Source organism: Vigna unguiculata, chromosome 10 (assembly GCF_037176805.1).
Source record: "Vigna unguiculata cultivar grain cowpea cultivar isolate G323 ecotype 2 chromosome 10, ASM3717680v1, whole genome shotgun sequence".
Taxonomy (NCBI): domain Eukaryota; kingdom Viridiplantae; phylum Streptophyta; class Magnoliopsida; order Fabales; family Fabaceae; genus Vigna; species Vigna unguiculata.
In genome coordinates this window covers 44,290,266-44,309,092 of record NC_140801.1, presented here as the reverse complement: position 1 = coordinate 44,309,092, position 18,827 = coordinate 44,290,266, and the positions used below count along the sequence as shown (strand labels likewise).

The 18,827-nt window shown below is 34.7% G+C and overlaps 1 protein-coding gene, 1 long non-coding RNA gene and 1 other non-coding gene across 11 annotated transcripts; 1 reads left to right on the top strand and 2 right to left on the bottom strand.

Annotated features, from left to right (window-relative positions):
* The first annotated feature begins 7,873 nt into the window (after positions 1-7,873).
* Positions 7,874-14,022, top strand: LOC114165048 (uncharacterized). 5 transcript variants are annotated; one of them, XR_014985167.1, is made up of 4 exons: positions 7,965-8,170; positions 8,263-8,334; positions 8,452-13,237; positions 13,581-14,022. It is a non-coding gene; the product is annotated as an uncharacterized LOC114165048 (long non-coding RNA). The 5 variants fall into 5 exon arrangements; XR_014985166.1 differs by having other exon boundaries at positions 8,263-13,237; XR_014985165.1 differs by having other exon boundaries at positions 7,965-8,334; positions 8,702-13,237.
* Positions 14,023-14,251: 229 nt separating this feature from the next.
* On the bottom strand, positions 14,252-14,324 carry TRNAK-CUU (transfer RNA lysine (anticodon CUU)). Its single transcript has one exon. It is a non-coding gene; the product is annotated as a tRNA-Lys (tRNA).
* A 192-nt stretch (positions 14,325-14,516) lies between these two features.
* LOC114165049 (glutathione S-transferase 1-like) lies at positions 14,517-18,232 on the bottom strand. 5 transcript variants are annotated; one of them, XM_028049696.2, is made up of 8 exons: positions 17,306-18,213; positions 17,101-17,191; positions 16,306-16,377; positions 15,899-15,952; positions 15,739-15,811; positions 15,594-15,654; positions 15,109-15,173; positions 14,517-14,950 (listed from the first exon to the last, which is right to left on the bottom strand). In XM_028049696.2, exons 2-7 carry the CDS (start codon positions 17,185-17,187, stop codon positions 15,155-15,157), a joined length of 366 nt encoding a protein of 121 aa, XP_027905497.1. In that variant the 5' UTR covers positions 17,188-17,191; positions 17,306-18,213; the 3' UTR covers positions 14,517-14,950; positions 15,109-15,154. The 5 variants fall into 5 exon arrangements, 4 of the variants coding, with proteins under 4 accessions (XP_027905497.1, XP_027905498.1, XP_027905496.1 ...); XR_014985162.1 differs by having other exon boundaries at positions 15,109-15,654; positions 17,306-18,229; XM_028049697.2 differs by lacking the exon at positions 15,109-15,173 and having other exon boundaries at positions 17,306-18,232.
* Between the last annotated feature and the right edge of the window lie 595 nt (positions 18,233-18,827).

The following is an 18,827-nucleotide window of genomic DNA, read 5'->3' as shown; positions in this document are numbered from 1 at the left end:
GTATTCTGTTTTAAGTTTCTTTTTCTTCATTTAAACTTCCAAAATTTCATTTTCTACTTTTCATTTCCTCGCATAGTTACAGAAAGTTCAAGTGTAGCCAATAATTTAAAGATACAGAAAGTTTGTTTCTTTTTCTTCATTTCTCACTCTGAACTAAACTTTTATTTCATATTCTACTTTTCTTTTTCCTGAAATATGTTTTAAAGTGATAATGTAATTACTCACGATACTTTTAATAATTAAACTATGATTCAACTCTACTTCTTGGTCTTAAAAATGAAAATTGTCATATATATCTCTCTCGTGTTATGAAATAAAGCGAATAATATAGAGAATGACGACAAATAATAGAGAAGAGAAGAACAAGAGAGAATAGAGAATGAGAGAATAGGGAGCAACTCATCTGTATCTTATTATTAATAATTGATAGGAAGAGTCCTATTTATATATACAACATGTATTCCATGAAGGAAACAAAAATCAACGTATACAAATATGTACATAAAGAGTAATGAATCATATGAGTATCAATCATATGAGTAAATGTATCAAATCAATGGACAATCATTAATTCATTAATTCATAACATCTCGAAGGATTTAGCTTTTTCAACCACAATAATCTATAACAATATATAAAGGGAATTTTCTTTTTGTGTCCACATTTCAAAATACTCATTTTACCTTTTAAATATAATAATTTATTAAATTTTTAAAAATTGACCGTTACTTTTACAAGATTTTTATAAAATCGGAGGTCTCTGCTTCTTCTCTTCGTCTTCATTTATTAATGGTTATTCTTTCATTTGTTATCATATATTTCACTTCATTTTTAATAAATTTAATTTTAATTTATATATTAACTTAATAACATTACAATATTCACCTACTAATATAATAACACACATATTTAAAGAACGCATACACACAAACGCGATAGCGCCTGTGTGTACGCTAGTCTTTTTAAAGGATATATAATCCGTATTTTTCCTTTTATTCACATGTTGTTTACATGATCTTGATCTTTCTTCTCTTTATGCAGTTGCTGTAGTTTCTTCAAGAATCAATTTTTGAAATATTTGGATATTTAGAATAGAATTATTAAAAAAAATAATGATTATATTTTAATAATATAATATGTATATTTTAATAATATTATTATAATTATATTTTAGTTAATAATTAAATCTAAAAATTATATTCAATTTATAATTAAATATAATAATTTATAATTTATTTTCAAAAATAACTAAAAAAATGTTAATTTCAATAAAAATCAGTATAATATTATATAAAAATTAAATTGTGTCTCAATTTGAAAGGAATAATTTTTTTATTTTAATAAAAATTGAGAGTGAACATAAATAACGAATATAAAGATTAAATTGAAGAAAAGAAAATGAATTGACATGTGACTCTAACATTGACACGTGATACGATACTGACTTGACATGTGGACAATTTCTTTTAAGTTAAAAAAAAATAAACATTAAAAAAAAATTAGGAACTAACACATGACATGCATTGTTCACAAGCATTAACTATTTAAACATCATTTACAAAAATGATCAAATTGACAAAAAAATGACTAAAATTAGAACCTAATTGAATGTACACAAAAAAATGAACAAATTGAACAAACTTGACGAAAATAGAAACCAAAAGAGTATTTAAGTCTAAAAAGATTATACGATACATATTTTGTGGAAGTAGGTCAACATGTCTACTTGCAAATAGGAAGTTTCCTAATACATGCCCAAGTACTATTACTTATTAGGTTGTAAGTAGGAATGTCAAAAAAAATTGTACCCGCGGGTATCCGTGGATAAAACCCGCAACGGGTAGGAAATGAATATTGTAAATGGATACCCGCGGATTGTTGGGAATAGTCCAAGTGTGAGTCAAAGTCCCACATTGGATAGAAAAGACAAAGTTAAACACTATATAATAATAAAGACCCATAACAACATTGCCTTAAGATTTTGGTGTAAAACTGGTGTCAAATGCCTTATAAGTGTAATACTAATGTCATATAACTCATATATAACCAAACCATATGAGAAAAAAAAATATAAACCTAACAATGGTATCAGAGCCGATGATTCGGAGTGACTGACCGCATAACCATAACCAAAAAGGGGTCACTCATACACCTGAAGGAAAATATATCCATATATACTCATACCCGTGGTAAGACCCACTAAATTTAAATAATTAAATAAATAATTATTTAATAAATGTGGGTGTGAGAAACCTTTATGACATTAAAGGTTAACCTTCATGATGTGGAAAAGTACTTGTTCAAGTGGTTAAGAGTATTTAGGTTGTGTGAGAGGACTTGGGTTCGAGTCCTAAGTATGCCAATTGTGTGTTATTTAATTCAGTATTATTTTTATAATATAATATTCTTGATCTTGTTGAGTGATAATATAATCATAAAATTATATTAATCATCAAGAAACATGAATTGGCTTGGTGGTTTAGCATTGATTCGGCATTGGCAAGGTGGTGGCTTTAAGCCTTGGAGAACCTAAATCAAAACTTTATTTTTGCTAAATTTCGTTTTGGCAAAGAGGGGAAGGGGTAGAAACCCTAGCAGCTGCGTGAAGGCAACCTATAATGGTCTTGAATGACACTTATCACAAGCAATTTCGTTTTATGCCATTAAACCATAATTAAGACCCAATTAAAAGGCTAATTGTGAGAGAGAGGAGGGTTTTGGAGTCTGCTCAATGAAGGGCTGGACAGCGGGAGAGCTTGAGGAATTGTTGGAATCAAGGAAAGAACGCAAGCATTTCATTTTAAGCGAAGGAATTCCAGGTTAGGGGAGTTTCTATTGATTGTTCGATGTTTTTTTATTCATTGTTGATTGAATCGTGATGTATGCGGGGTTGGGATTGCAATTTACGTGAAAATCAGAGATGAAATCGGGTTTCTGGAATTTTTCTAGAAACTGCCTAGCGGGTCGTGTGTGACCGCCAGGCGACACATGCACCAGACCCAGTTTTTGGGTATCAACTATGAACCGCCTGGCGGCAGAGGATGAACCGCGAGGCAGCACGAACACAGTTACACTGTTTTTTTTGGCCATTTTTGATAATTTTGGGGTACCTGTGATGTAGCCGTGATGTCTGTATGTTCGAATGTGAATTTTGATGTTTGATGGACTTTGCTTATGCTTATTATGTTGCAAGGCATGACTTTTGATCTGAAATTGGGTGTTGGGTTTATGTTGGGAGACAAAAATAATGGTGCATGATATAAGTACATGATTGGCACTATTTTGTTGAAAATGACGCTATTATGAGCAGAGTACCTATGTGCTACCATGTATGATCTTGTTGGAATGTTGTGTATATGCGTACATTGAAAGATTCTGGAAAATAAGTAAACCTAGACTTGGGTGATGGAACCATTCGAAATTTTTGGACTATAAAGTGTGCGTAAGTAGTTAAACAGACGTTGTTGTTCATATAAGAATTGTTTATGCATGTACGTGATCTGTGTTGTGATGGGCATGGATTATAATGAAAGAGGGTTAAAACGGAGAAGATTATGGACTAAGGGTGGTGTGTGTAAAATAATTATGGTATGTAATCCATTGTGTTGACTGTAAATAAAGTGTGGTATGTGAAAATAGGGATTCTAATATAGCGGTAATGGGAAACGATTATGGGATCAATTGGTGTGTGAAATATGGGTTGGTGTGCTGTGATGTATAAATATATATTGGTTGTTGCAGTGAGATAATTGTCTTTTTTCGATTAGGTAACATTGGTATGTGAATTGGTAGGAGATATCTTAGTATTCATCTGTTGAAGTATGTGACTTGTATTCTTGAGCGTGTTACAACATGTTTTAAAGTAGCGCTTGTAAAAGAATGTGGTTTTTGACATGAAAGTATTGACTCTTTGCCTTGACAAAGATGTGTGCATAATGAAAAAGGGATTGATGGGATACATATTTGTGTGATGTTAACTAATTATAGAATATGTCTAGGAAATCATGTTGTGTTAAAATTTCAAGTGTTGTATGTTATGGGTCTGTTAGGACCTGTTTTTAGGTGCCAAAAACCAGTAGCATTACGTTACTGGTATGGCGCCTGGCGGCATGAGCGAGCCGCCAGGTGGTAGGACCTTCAATCGGTGGCAGTGGCCACTGTTAACACAGCGCGCCTGGCGGTAAGGATGGTTCCGCCAGGCAGAATCGGTGCAGCAGGAGACCTGGAAGAAGACAGGCGCCTAGCGACACAGGGTGGAAGCGCCAGGCGGCGACGATGTCAGAGGCGCCGGGCGGCAAGATGGTGTCCGCCAGGCGGTGACGATGCAGTGTTGATTTTGCAGGCGCTTGGCGCCTGGCGGTGTGTGATGCCCGCTAGGCGGTCTGGAGCTAAATTTCGCTTAGCGGCGTGAGATGCGCGCCAGACGGTTTTGGTCCAGTGATGGTGCGCGAGGAAAGTTTTCTACCCCACTTTAGGGGATGTTCATGATGCGATGCTTTGGCTGGGGGCCCAGTTACGAGTGCATCTTGTATTGGGGTAACACGTGACCACTCTAGGTTGTAGCCTGATGGTTTAGGAAGTTCAGTGGAGTGTGCGGGTTGTGGCTCGTACGGCGAGGTTTCAGATGATTGCCCTCTTCAGTGGATTCTGATAGAGATTTGGTAGTCTGGAAACAACTACAAACTTAGGTTTGTTTTGGGGAACTCCACTTGGTGTCATGATGAGATGTTGTGGCAACGTTATTCCCACGTGTGGACTATCAGGTGGTGGCCTGTAGTCGGAGGGGCGAGTGGACACTCGTACAACAAAGATCGATCATTTATCTCACCTAAAGGGTATATAAATGATAGACGTCTAATGCAAGTGCTGGAAGTGGAGAAGTAAGGAAAAAGGGAGAAGAATACTAACCCAGGGTTTTAACGTTGAGATGTTGTGTTTAATATTATTTTTGTTTGGTTTTATTTACATGAGCTCACCCTATTTGTGTGTGCTTGGCGATGATCATGTAACTTGTTACATGGGAGCAGATGTTGATGCAGGTGAGCATGCAGATGTGTAGAGACGGAGTGGGGATCATGACGAGATTATTTACTCAGTTTTAATATGGTTTACTTTTGTAATTTTCTTTTATGGTTTGGTTTTGTAATGACTAAACACTGTGATTTTATTTACTATGGAAGCAATGTTGAACTTTTAATTTTTCCGCGTTTTTGGGAAATTACGAGAATAAATACGATGTTTTATAAAAATTATTTCTTATTTATTTTTTAATAAGTAATTTCCGGCTAGGACGTTACACCCGCTATACTCTAATTTAAATTAAAAAAAAACATGATTAAAACATTAATATATTGATCTTGAATGAGTTATTACTTATCAATAGGTTTTAAAAAATCTTCATTTCTTTGTAAACTTTTACACAACAATATTTAAATGAGTTATTTGGATTTTCTTTGAAATTTATGAATATTATGCATTGTTTTTTATTTGAATTAATGGTTAAATATATTGTTAAAAATTAAATATTTATTTTGTAAATACCCACTGGTACCCGTGGATATCCGTGTATATTAAGAAAAATAAAAAATATACGGATACCCATATAATAGGGTACGGAGGAGCTACTATCCGTACCCTACCCGCCCCGTTGACATCCCTAGTTGTAATTGCTATCTTATTGGTTTTAGCCATTTAGGTATTCAAAATTTGCAAGCCATTTACGTTATTTAGAATTTATTTGAATATGTTCTTGAATACATTCCAGACGTGAGCAAAACTCATACGGGAGAAGAATATGGTTTGTGGGTTCCTTTTATTGAAACTTTGTGTCTATTTATTTTTTGTTTTTAATTAGTCAAGGACTCTCTTACCTTTGAAAATCATCCCATTACCTCATTGAGAGTTAGTTACACCTACAAATGATATAAATATTACAATTGCATTAACTTCATTAGTTGCATATTTCTATGCGGGTCTTTAAAAAAAAAGGATTAGCTTATTTTAGTAAATACATCCAACCAACTACAATCCTTTTACCAATTAACATATTAGAAGATTTCACAAAATCCTTATCCCTTAGTTTTCAACTTTTCAAAAGTATATTAGCTAATGAATTAGTAGTTATTGTTCTTGTTTTTTTAATATCTTTAGTAGTTTCTATGTCTGTCATGATCCTTGGATTATTCTCAAGTTAAATTTAAACTATAATTTTTGCTACTTTAATTGCAACTTATATAGGTGAACCCATTGAAATCCATCATTGACTAATTTTCTAAATAATAGTCTTTTTTGTTTAGCAATCCATTGAAGAATGTCTTAAAAGGCGATTGTCGATGATATAACCAGTAAATATGTTTCGCCTCATGTGAACATATTTCATTATTTAAGAGGAATTTCACTTACTTATTTTTTTAGTCTAAGTAGCTACAACATTTGCTATTACTTTTTATTATCATCCTACCATTATAATCTTTTACTTTTGTTCAATATATAATGACTGAAGTTAGATTTGATTGGTTAATTCAATCAATATATTGATGATAGGGGCAAGTACGATGGTCGTAATGATGATTCTATATGAATTTTTTTAAAGATTTTAAGGATAAGAAATAAAAAATAGTAAAAATAATAATAATAATTAGAATATTTATTTTAAACTTTAAAAAATTTATTATATCTTAAGTCTTGAACTTATTTAACAATTAAAGTTTTATTCACTTAAAAAGGAAAAAAAATGTAATTATTACGTTGAGTTTGATAATTAAAAATTTATAATATTTTAAAAAATTATTAATTATAATCTCAAGGATAATATTTATTTGATAATTAAAATTTATGTTCAAATATTTTTTTTAAATATTAAAAATTAAAAATTAAAAAATATTAACAAAACATAAGGTTTTTTAAGAATACGACATTCTTATTTTTTTTTCATTTTAAATGAAAATAAACTAGTCTTTGTCGAGTTTATAAAACAAATTAAATTGTTTTCTCAAATAATTTTTAAAATAAAAAATTAAATTACTTTTTCAAATAATTTTTAAAAATTATATACCTATCTGAGATAAATAGAAATAAGGTCAATTTTTATCGAATCTAAATAAACATAAATATTTTTTAAAAAATAAATATTTTAAAATTTATATTAATTTTTTCTTCCTTATGTTTTATATGTCGTTTTGTTCACCGTCCGTTGTAATTTTAGAGTGGATAAATTTTGTATAAATTCTTAAAGTTTTGTGGTTTTATTAATTTGAACCTATCACTCTATTATTTGATTTTGAAGGGTTGTGAGTTATGGAAAGCATTGGATTGAGTATTTAAATGATTGTTTTTCACTTTCACACTCTTTATTTTTCTTTTTCGTAATTTGTAATGTAAACACAAAAATTAAAACAAGGTAAGGTAACCTTCTAAATTTAATGGGCACTTGTCTATATAGACAAATACAATGGATAAGTTTGGCATTTTGTATTTGGGGTTGATTTAAGGTGAAAATTGTACATATGGATCGATTTATTTTATTTTCAGGTGCAGTCGTCCAAAACGATTTTGCAATTTATTTTTTCTTGAAAAGAATAAAGTTCTATGAGTTCTAATGACTTTATCTTCTAATATATTAAAATCATAACGAGTTCTGACGACTTCATTTATCTGATATACTGAAATCTTTACTTTTCTAATACATAAAACTGTCATGACTCATTTGATTTTTCAAAACCAACACCGAAATACAAAAAAAGAAACCCTTAAAGTCTATATCATTGATTTATTTTGATTACATCTTATCCGTTTATTTTTATATTGTTGACGCAGTAACATAAAACTTTAATTAATTGAATTCTACAATGTACTTACGATTGATTCTGTAAAATATTGAATTTCCCTAATAAAATGTCTTATTGTATGGATCTACAGCATAAAAGATATAAATTAACATACAACTTTTTTTAAAAAAAAAGTAATAAATATTAAAAATTAACACTTAAGAAAAAGAAATGTGTTATTGGGGTAATTTTTATAGGTCATTAATAAAAAGTTGAAAATGTTGCGATGATAAGGACTAATTTGCAATTTAATATTTCTCTACTGTGCAAAATCTTCTTTCAGGTTCCATTCTTCTGTCTCTCTCTGCAATCTCCAACTCCAATTCCAATCCATGTTTGCTTCGGTGAGCAACAGCAGCAGCATCAATATATTACGCCGCTGCGCTCTCCTCCGTCCACGTGTCCTCACTCTTGAATTTTGCTCTCTCCTGCACAGGTTCGGTGCTTCAGCTCCGATGGACAATGGCAGCAACAACCGCTTTTCCTCCTACGCTCACGCCTCTTCCAGGTTGCTTCTCATATCTCCTTCACCTTCCTCCAAACTCACCAATTCCCTTTCTCTTTTCTCTTCCCCAAATGCCTCTGTTCAAATTTTTGTGAATTTCGAAGGATTTGTTTGGTTTAGGGAATGTGATTGTGAATCGAATGCTTAGATGATGTTATCGATGTAGCTACATGCAATGAGAAACTACGTCGTTTTTCGTATTTGGAAATGACGGTTATATCATTGTGTTGGAGATTGCCATCTTTTTGTTGTGGATGAATTCTTGTGATTGAACATTTTGATGTTTTCACCACTCAAGGAGGTGAAATAGAGGCGTTTTGTTGGCTTTGCATGGTTGGTGATTCAAAGCTTCTCTTGGACATTGATGCAGTTATCTTGGAGTATTCTAGTGTACAAAACTTTTGAGGATTGAAGCTCAAGATTTGCGGTTTCATTGGTCTGTATACATAAATTTGTGCTGGTTAATAGAATTGTTGGTCTGCGTGGACACCGTCAGGTTTATAAGGAGGAGGTATCACTGGGGAGATACAACACACCAATGAGACCTGAGCCTAACCACATAAGACACTGACACCACTCTCAACCTAAAACCTTAAGGCAATGGGTTTATGGGTCTTTATTCTTATATGGTGCTCTACTTTCTCATTTCTGGTCAATGTGAGACTTAGACTCATACTTGTATTCCTAACAATCTCCCCCTCAAGGGTGAGTCCCTTCAACCACATTGGTACACTCCCCCTTCAGCGGAAGCTGCCCAACCACGAGCACTCCTTTTCTACCCTTTTCTGTACCGCCGTTATTCTTAACGGGACACGCTTTACCTGGAACCCTTATCTGGGACTTTTGCTAGGAAGACTTTCGATACTAGGACCATACTGGTACTGCACTCGTCTAAGCCGGTATTAACCATCGGCTCTGATACCACTTGTCAGGTTTATAAGGAGGAGGTATCACTGGGGAGATACAACACACCAATGAGACCTAAGCCTAACCACATAAGACACTGACACCACTCTCAACCCAAAACCTTAAGGCAATGGGTTTATGGGTCTTTATTCTTATATAGACACAGAGAATTTAACGTGGTTCGGCTACAATGTGTATGCCTACGTCCACGACTACACTAGAAAGTATTTGTATTTTTGGTGTATCTTAAAGCTTTACATAGAGTCTCTTATATAGTAAAATAGAGAACCACAACTCACTATTCTAAGTGATGTGGGACTAAATCAAGCACCATAATTCTAGAAATTCTCCCCCTTGGGGTTTGATTTACATTACCACCTAGTGTAGTGCCTTCATCATCAATCTTCTCGAAGGCCAGTTGAGGCAATGCAAAGCCTCAACTTAGTTGTTGTGACAGTCTTGGTCAACATATCAGCTGGATTCTCAACCTAAATGACGGTGATATAGTCACGGTGATGTATTTTATTTTATTTTAATTAATTATATTTATTTGTTTAATTGATTATAAGATAGTTTTTAAATACAATTTATTATAAAAAGTAGAAAAAAACTTTTACTTGCATGTATGGGCGGAAAGATGAAGATGATATTTTTTTGTTTTCCGTAGTTTACTCCATCGATTTTGGAACTATCGTTGCAATTCTTTATTTGTGAGATTTTTGTGGCTGAAAATGAACACACGCTAGGAGATAATTTATTTTCAAATATTGCTAAAAATAAAAGAAGAAGAATATTATCATGGAAATTATCAGTATAAATCTTATTTACACGTTTATTATACAACTTAAATTTAATTTTTTTTAATATTCAACCGTGAATCTAGACTAAATTGAATTTAACACGTTTAAAAATATAATTAAAAATTAAAGTAACAAAAAAATTAAAAAAAACAGTATATATATATATATATATATATATATATATATATATATATATATATATTTATACCAATCGTTATTAATTATTTTAATAGATTTTGTATTGCACCTAAGCAGTCCAACAAAATTGTTCATACTTCTCATCCTTTGTCGTTGTATCTCCATCGATAAAGGTTGGGGGACTGGTGTACTGCATCTAGGCGGCCCAACACGACTATACGGTAAAATCCGCCTATATAGCCCGCAAGTATGGAAACAGTTATCAAATGAATCAACGGACAAGCATAAGCGACCTAGGCCGCCTACTTCAGAGGACAGGACGACATCTGCTGGCCATTCCAGACTTAGAATATTAAGACAAAACCCCTAAGACCAACTATCATTGAATTAAGGGGGCCTAGGCCTACCTACGACCCAAGAAATAACCCAGCCCATGACAAGGCCAAACATAATTAATAGACTATAAATACGCATGGACCCCAGCAATTAAAGGTACGCATTCATTAATCCCTTAATCACGAGATTTGACTTTCTGAGAGTTTTTTAGCTGACTTGATTGTCAGAGCCCTCTCCGAAGGTAACCCCCCACGGGTCCAAGTCGTGATACATATGGCAAGCGCGAGCTGAGGAGAAGCCAACTAGAGAGATTGCGGATTGAGGTAAGGTGATGTTTGTGTCTGACTTCTCTTATTTGTTCTCCGTAGGAACAATTGGCGCCCACCGTGGGGCATGAAGTAACACCTTATGTATCAGCCCGCACACTATCGACGATGGTTTCCACTCGCAACAAAGTTGGAGTCACAAAGCAACCTGAAGCAGGTCCCACAACGCCTGCTAAAGCCACCCCGGACTTGGCCGCCATCCTTGAAGGTTAAGTCAAGATGCAACAGGAGCTCACTGATCTGAGGAAGCGTAGTGCTGATGAAATGGAGGCACTCAGGCAAGAAAACTCCCGGCTGAGGAGAAGATCGAGGCTGACCCCACCTAGAAGGGGAAAGCCAGGGAAGCGTCAAAATCCCCCAAGTCTCCAGTTTACCAGCCCAGTGAGGAAGAAAGCGAGTACAATCCTACCCCGCACAACTTCACCACCACTCAACAGACACCCATCATCTCTACCCATCACACACACATCCATCCCACCCTCCCTAGACACACCGCAGTATCTACCACTGCTTCCACCCTTCCCACTACTCATCCCACCGCACAACTTCACCAGTACTTTCCCTACCCTCGTCCACCACCCCATTCCACCACACCCGTTACCACCCCAACGACCGAGGCGTCGCCACCCTTTCACTGATGCCATCACCAACACCACTCTCCCTGCCCAATGGGAACCCTTCACATTGTACCGTTATACGGGCGAAACCGACCCTAACGAGCACCTCAAGATATACATAACCCATGTCGCCCTTTATACATCCCATGACGTCGTCTTCTGCAAAGCTTTCCCCACCACCCTCAAAGGCCCTACCCTCGAATGGTTCAGTACCCTTCCATCATACTCCATAGACTGTTTTGACACCCTCTCCCACATGTTCACTACCCATTTCGCTAGTAGTCGCCCACATCAAACCACCACTTTTTCCCTCCTTGGCGTCAGATAAGAACAAGACGAGACGCTGCGAGCCTTCATCGATCGCTTCAGTAAAGCCGCCCTCCACACACCCCACCTCAACAAAGAAATGATACTGCAATGTATGGCCCTCACCCTTAAACCAGGATCGTTCGCTAATAACGTCTACCTCCCCCCCTCCCCCGCAACCATCCACGAACTTAAACCCCGTGCGGCAGACTACATCCGCATGGAAGAGATGCAGACCCTCCACACCAAGTTCTACAATGATTACACACCCTCAACCGCTGCCCACGATAAACCACCCTCACGACCTGACTCCAGACCCAGAGAGCCCAGACAACCACGCTTCACCAGATACGCGCCTCTAAGTGTCCCCCAGTCCCGCCTTATGGACGAAGCCCTCCATGTCGACCTCATCCCACCACCTTGTAAAACATCCAACCCTCCCAACGCAGACATGACCAAGTACTGCCGCTACCACAGAAACAATGGTCATACCACAGACGAATGCAAGGCACTCCAAGATAAAATAAAAGAATTGGTTTGTGTCGGCCATTTCCCCCGCTTCATCCGCAGAGACGAACACTCACATATATCACGATCTGATCATAGATATCCCCCTGCAGTACTCGCCACGACTGACACTCAACCTAACCAACTAGCCAAGACCCACAACCTGCCCGCACTGATATCACCTCGTCTGATCCCCACTACGCGACACGATTAACACCATCTTTAGAGGCTTTGCTAGCAGTGGATCCACCTCCTTAGCTAGAAAGAAATATCTCCGCCAACTCCAGTCCATTATCACACTCTCACCACAAACGCCGCATGCCTCCCATTACCTTTACGGACGATGATTTCCTTGGTGTCGACCACCAGCAGGACGACCCCATGGTCATCACAGTGAAACTCGAGAACTACGCGGTCAAAAAGGATCCTAAGTCCTCATGCGTCTTCTCAGCTCCCCTGAAGGATCCTAGATCTTACTATGATGCCCAGACTGACCAAGTAAAATGTTGGGTAACCCCAGCCTTTGGCCGTTTCTCTTGGAAGCTTCCAATGCATTCATTGCCCATTAGCAATGATGAAGATCGGGTGCAAGTGTTTGCCTATGCTTTGCTTGAAGGCCAGGTGTGTCCCTGTTTAAAATCTGTTCGAAAATATATGTCGGCTCCCCCTGAAAGTATCATGAAGAAAGAAGCATTTGGTCAGAAAAGGGTGGGAAATCTTTTAAGCAAGTTAAAAAGCAGGCTGATTGATAGCTCTGCTGTGCTAAGAATGGTGTGGAAGGAGAATCCTAGGGAACTATTTGCAGAAATTTTGGATTGGTTTCAGCATAGTTTTCACAAGCACTTTGAAGAGTTATGGCTACAAATGCATAACGAATTGCTCATGGGGACACAAAAAGGCCCTCAGCATAAAAGTTCTAGGAAAAAGAAAGTAAAATCTAAAGGGCTATCATAATTGCTCAACATTGAAGGTAAAATGTGCATTTATTCAATTGTTTGTGTAATCCAAGTTACTATGTACTTCCTATATCAAGTGTAATTTTGCCAAATCTGTTACATATATGTTTTTCTTGTTTACAGTAGCATTGGAAGATTAAAAATATAATTTGAGAAATTTCATGAAGAATTTAGAAGATTAAAAAAATATTTTGAGAAATTTCATGAAGAATTTGATATATAATTTTGGGAGGAGGACCAACATGTTTGGCTGTTGTGAATGTGTTTGGGTGAGAGGTTGAGTTGTTTTAGTGTCTGGATTGCATCCTCAATCTATCATATCAATTTATTTATTTTTATTTTGGTTGCATTCGGCAGGAAAAGAATGCATCTCAGTTTTAGCCACAACATTGGTGAACAAGAAAATGGTGGGCAGCTCCATCAACTACCTCAGCACACTAATTGCAGTAGCATGGTCAAGCACATGGCTGGACTAATTTGCACAAGTGATGCTTCAGAAATACTGATATTCTTTCATCCTCTTTGACATGCTTTTGTGGAAGTCGTATAGTTTCGCTGAGAAAATGTTAGAAATTACGTTAGTGAAATTGTAGGGATTTAATGTGTGCTTCATTAGTCATGTATCATGCTGAATTTATTGGCTAACAATTTTGTAGTGAGTTTTAGTTGCTAATGTGCCAAATTTGAAGTTTGGTGAAGCAAAGAGTTTAGGCTAGTTTTGAACAGTCCTTGAGCATTGTCCTTAGATATACACTTTTTAAGAAGTTATTTTACACTCCAAGTTCAGCTTATTTTCAAATTTGATTCCAGCTTCTTGTTTGCAGCTTCCTAGTGCGTAATTTATAAAAATAATAAAAAGGTCATTGAAAGTTTTGATGTGTATATTTTCTTGGACTATATATCCTTTAACCTCACATTAAATTGTTATTTAACTTCTCGTTGCATTTGTATAAATAACTCTTCCCCATTTTTCAGATTAAGTGTATAAGAGTTAAAAAAAGTTAAAAATCTAAAAGTGTCAAAATTTTCGCCCACCGTGGGGCTCGAACCCACGACCACAAGGTTAAGAGCCTTGCGCTCTACCAACTGAGCTAGACGGGCTTATAAAAGTTTGCCGTTTTAGAACTTAATATAGCTTTATTTACTGAATATATGATGAATATACTATCATACATACACAGCTAACTTTAATGGGAATACTTCATGGTCTTAATTAACGTAAGAATAAGTTAAATATTACACATGTATTCACTTTAAAAAGAGTTAAATATTAAATTATATTACACATTCATATAAAATGTTAGCAACATTATTTTTTTATATCTTTGTTGAGTCTTTAAATAGTTCTGCATAACCAAAAATCTAAATGTATTTTTAATATTGAGCTTGACATAGTGATCTATTTGAAATACCAAAATATTCAATCGCTGGTTTTGAGGGGACATAATAATACACACTAGTTAAGTATAACCATAATGCTGTCAAATGCTTATGAAGGAAACCCAGTTTTAACTTTCAACTGATGAAGCTGTTGTGGGGCAGACACAACTAGGCCTTGTGACAACCATTTAATTTGCATGGTAACTCCAAAACCAAAACAACATAGAAATTTCAGATGCTCAAGTAGTCGAGGGTTGTGAATGATGTTGTCTTTGGTGAGATGATGCTTGAAACTCTGGCAAAGCTTTGTATGTTTCATACAACCTACTCAGGGTAGGGAATTTGGACTGCAAAAACTCACAAAAATTGTAAAATGTTCATAATATGCAGAAGTGAAGAAAAGAGATGAGAAGAATTCTATATCCACTCTCAACCACTCAGGCTTGTGTACCAATATTTGTATATAATGAAACAAAAATATATTGAGAAATTGTAAGAACTATACTTGACCATATCAACACCAAACCTCTCAACTGACTGTTCTATGTCTGCTACCAAAAATACATCAGCCTGCATAATACAGTGTTTTCTTTGTTATATATATAGGCCTTTCTAGGGTTGGAAGTATAAGTTCAAAATAACACAAAATTTCACTGTTTCCAGCAAGATCATCACATTGTTCATTTGAGCATAGGAAACACTTTAAGTGAAAAAGATGAACATGAAAGTTTCATACAACCCACCATAACAGTTAAAAGGTAAAATTGGAGGGGAGATTTTTCTGCCAGACTGTGAGGAAAATGTAAAGAAAGTTCCATTTCCAATTTTTCCTTTCTCCATTCAATAAATAGACATCAAGAAATGTTTCAGGAATTGACATTGACCACACACAACAAGGAACAGATTCAAAATAAGGCTTCAAATCATGTTGAAGAAAACCATTATAGTAAGTAAAAAGAGAAAGAAGGCTTTAGCACAACCAGTTTATACCATACAGATACGTTCCCTGAGGCATATGTTGCAGCAAAATCCTTCAGTAGCTTTTCAAGAGCTGGACATAGTCCAAGTGAAAGTAAGAGAACTGAATAGATATAGAAAAAGTTGAGAAGGAAATAATAGTATAGAATATGCTTACCTGAGAAACCTTTGTTAATGGTAAATTGGGCCCATGGTTTTGATTCTGCACCAAACTTTTTCTCCATATCTTTCTGTAGAAAAATGTGTGTAAAAAATCCAAAATATTAGAGCATTATGGAATCCAATGATTTCAGATCAAATAATCAGAATGAATGTACCAGAAGAGAAAGCATGTGAAGAGGCTGTATACTGGAGTGAACAATACTTGCAACCTGTAAAATAATATAATAATCATCAGATAGTAGCCAAGCTATAGAAAGATTGTGTAACACATGATCTAGCTCCTTCTCATACATGAGTTTTAGTCTCATACTTAGCTGTATTAGATTTTTGTTACTTTTTTTTAAAGGATTTCACAAATATGTGTTGATCAATTATAAGAGTATAAGCATTATCAAATATTTGGAAACCTCTATGATGTTTAAGCATAAGAATTCACAACAAGATTTGCTTTTTCTCACTGAATTCCTTCACAAGATACCAAACCAGTAGGGTTATCAGTTAGAATCAATCTTGATTCAACACATTCACGTTAGAAATACAAATCAATCATCTTGAATTTTACCTGAAGATTGAGAGCTCTGAGCTGTGGACCAACTTGCAACAGTGGCTTCTGAGTATATTTTTCCTCCAAATGCTATCCATAAAGGTAAAAGTGAAAACACACAAAGTGGCAATTTGAATAACAGAATACCAAACCTAATCAGTGAGATGAATGATTGAAAAGATAGATACTTGAGCTTAAAAAAGTTAGTAGTTTTTCAGGTGGAATTGGGTAGAGAGTATTCAATATTTTCAGTGTCTATAGCATTAGACTTACCAGAATTATTGCATAAGAGTCTAAAACTACTATATTATCATCAACTAATACTGGAACATAGTGCAGAGGGTTCAATCTCTCGAATTATGAAATTTAAGCAGAAATGGAATTTTTTCAGTCAAACAAAATTTTCTAACCACTATTGAGTTTGGTTGGTAAAGCACTACATTTATTATTGAGCTCTGTATTCACCTGGACTGTACTACTGTCCTTTTTCTTGGTCTATTTCTTTGTACTCATGGAATTCCTAGTCATATCAGATCAAAAGAAAACAAAATCAATCACGAAACTAAAATTTTTGTTCTTGAGTCCAATCCAACTGAATAAAAAGAAGCAATGTTGTTATGAAGTTATTCTATCAAAATGGAACAAAACTAATTCAATTGGTGCGTTTGGTGTTCACCCATTAGAACTGGAGTTTTACTTTACTCTTCTTGATTTGATATTTAATGAAACCTTCATTAAACAGATTATTGAAAATCTGATTGAACAACAGTACCTAAAGCTCTGTGTCATAAAAAAAAGGGGTGAGGAAGGAACCTTTGAGGCATAAAGCAAAGCGGGTACGCCATGAGCAAGAGCTATAGCAGTAAGAATAGAGCTGGAGATTGGATGAAAATGGTGCATTTTTCTGCAGTGCAGGCAAGTTCAATAACAATAATTCAATTCAATTCATTCCAAAATTGAAAACATGACAGTGTTAGTGTTTGATGAAAACAAAGAACACAAATCAAAGAAGAATTACCCGGTTATCTAGGTCCATGTCTGATTCAGATGCTAAACCTATGTATCACTTACTTGTCTTATGTTTTCCCTAACAGTGTTTACATTTCAACCAATTTGTTCTTTATGAAGGAGACAACAAGCTAGTTTAATTATATTTTTGAAGACACAAATGCAAAAGTATTAATTCAATTCGGGTTTCCTAGATTTTAGAGAGAAATGATACTTTGATCAAGTTTTGTCTGATAAACTTTGAAAAAAAAATCATTTTTGATAAAAAAAAATCTTAAAACTATTATTTTGTTTTTTAACTTCCATAAAAAAATAAAAAATTACTCTCAATTTTGTCAATAAAATGTTTGTGTGTGCTATGTAACTACCAAACAATGCGTGGTGGTTAAGTTAAGTGGTAAACGCAGTACATGATGTTGAATACAAACAATTACACTATCCTGGCCATCATATCTAAAGATTTAAAACAGATCAAAACTGATAAATCAGAAAATTTTGGAAAACAGATGACTAAATGTGTTATATAAACTAACTTGTTCAACGTAATAATCTTGTAACAAAATGAACTGATCAATGCCTTCTGTTGTTAGTTTATTAATAAACCCAACATATTTTATTCCACTTAAATGTCTCAAATATATATACAAATGCAGTTAAACAACTAGATCATGCGACTTACTCAAATTTCAAACACAAATTAAATGTATTATAATGACATGCATCCTTATTCTCAACGGAACTATTACGATATTTGACATCCTTATTCGTTATAAATGTCATGAAACACTGACCAAGTTCCTCAAAACTGAAATTGACCATACCAAAAATCAATCATACATAGCATACAACATCACTGAAACCAATACTATACAACTACATGACATAAATGAAAGAACACGACATAATGAAAAACATAAATCAAACTACGAACTCTTAAAAAGAGTGCCAAAGTTTAAAGATCAATCAAAAACAATTTATGTATCAAACGCAATACAACTTTTTTCATAAATATAATATATACCTTCCTACAAATACAATTTAATATTAACATTTATCCATAAAATCTATATACATAACTAATGACACAATCCATATGAAAAAATTTGTATAAATACATTAAATGACCATGGAAAAAAAAATGGAAATATAGAACTTCATCATCGATGTCTAAGAATATCAATATCAAACTCATGAAGCTTTGTTCACTGTATTCATGGTGCTCCACCACACTTGTTCACAGCAAAAAAATAAATCTCTGTCTCTGTCGTGACTTGGTTCCATTTTTAGGGTTAGTTATATGTTTTACTTTTGAATTTATTCCTCCACAATATCTGTCCTAAATTTACGAACCCCATTGGTGATTATTTTTCTTCTTCGTGCAAAGACTGATGTTGCTTTACTTCTCATCCTCTTTTTTTTTTTCGATTTTGTTCTCTTTAATTCAAAGTTGACATTTACGGTGCTTTTTCGTTTATTGTGTGGTCAATGGTTAATGGTCATACAGGAATATACAAAAAGCTTGGGGGTGCAGA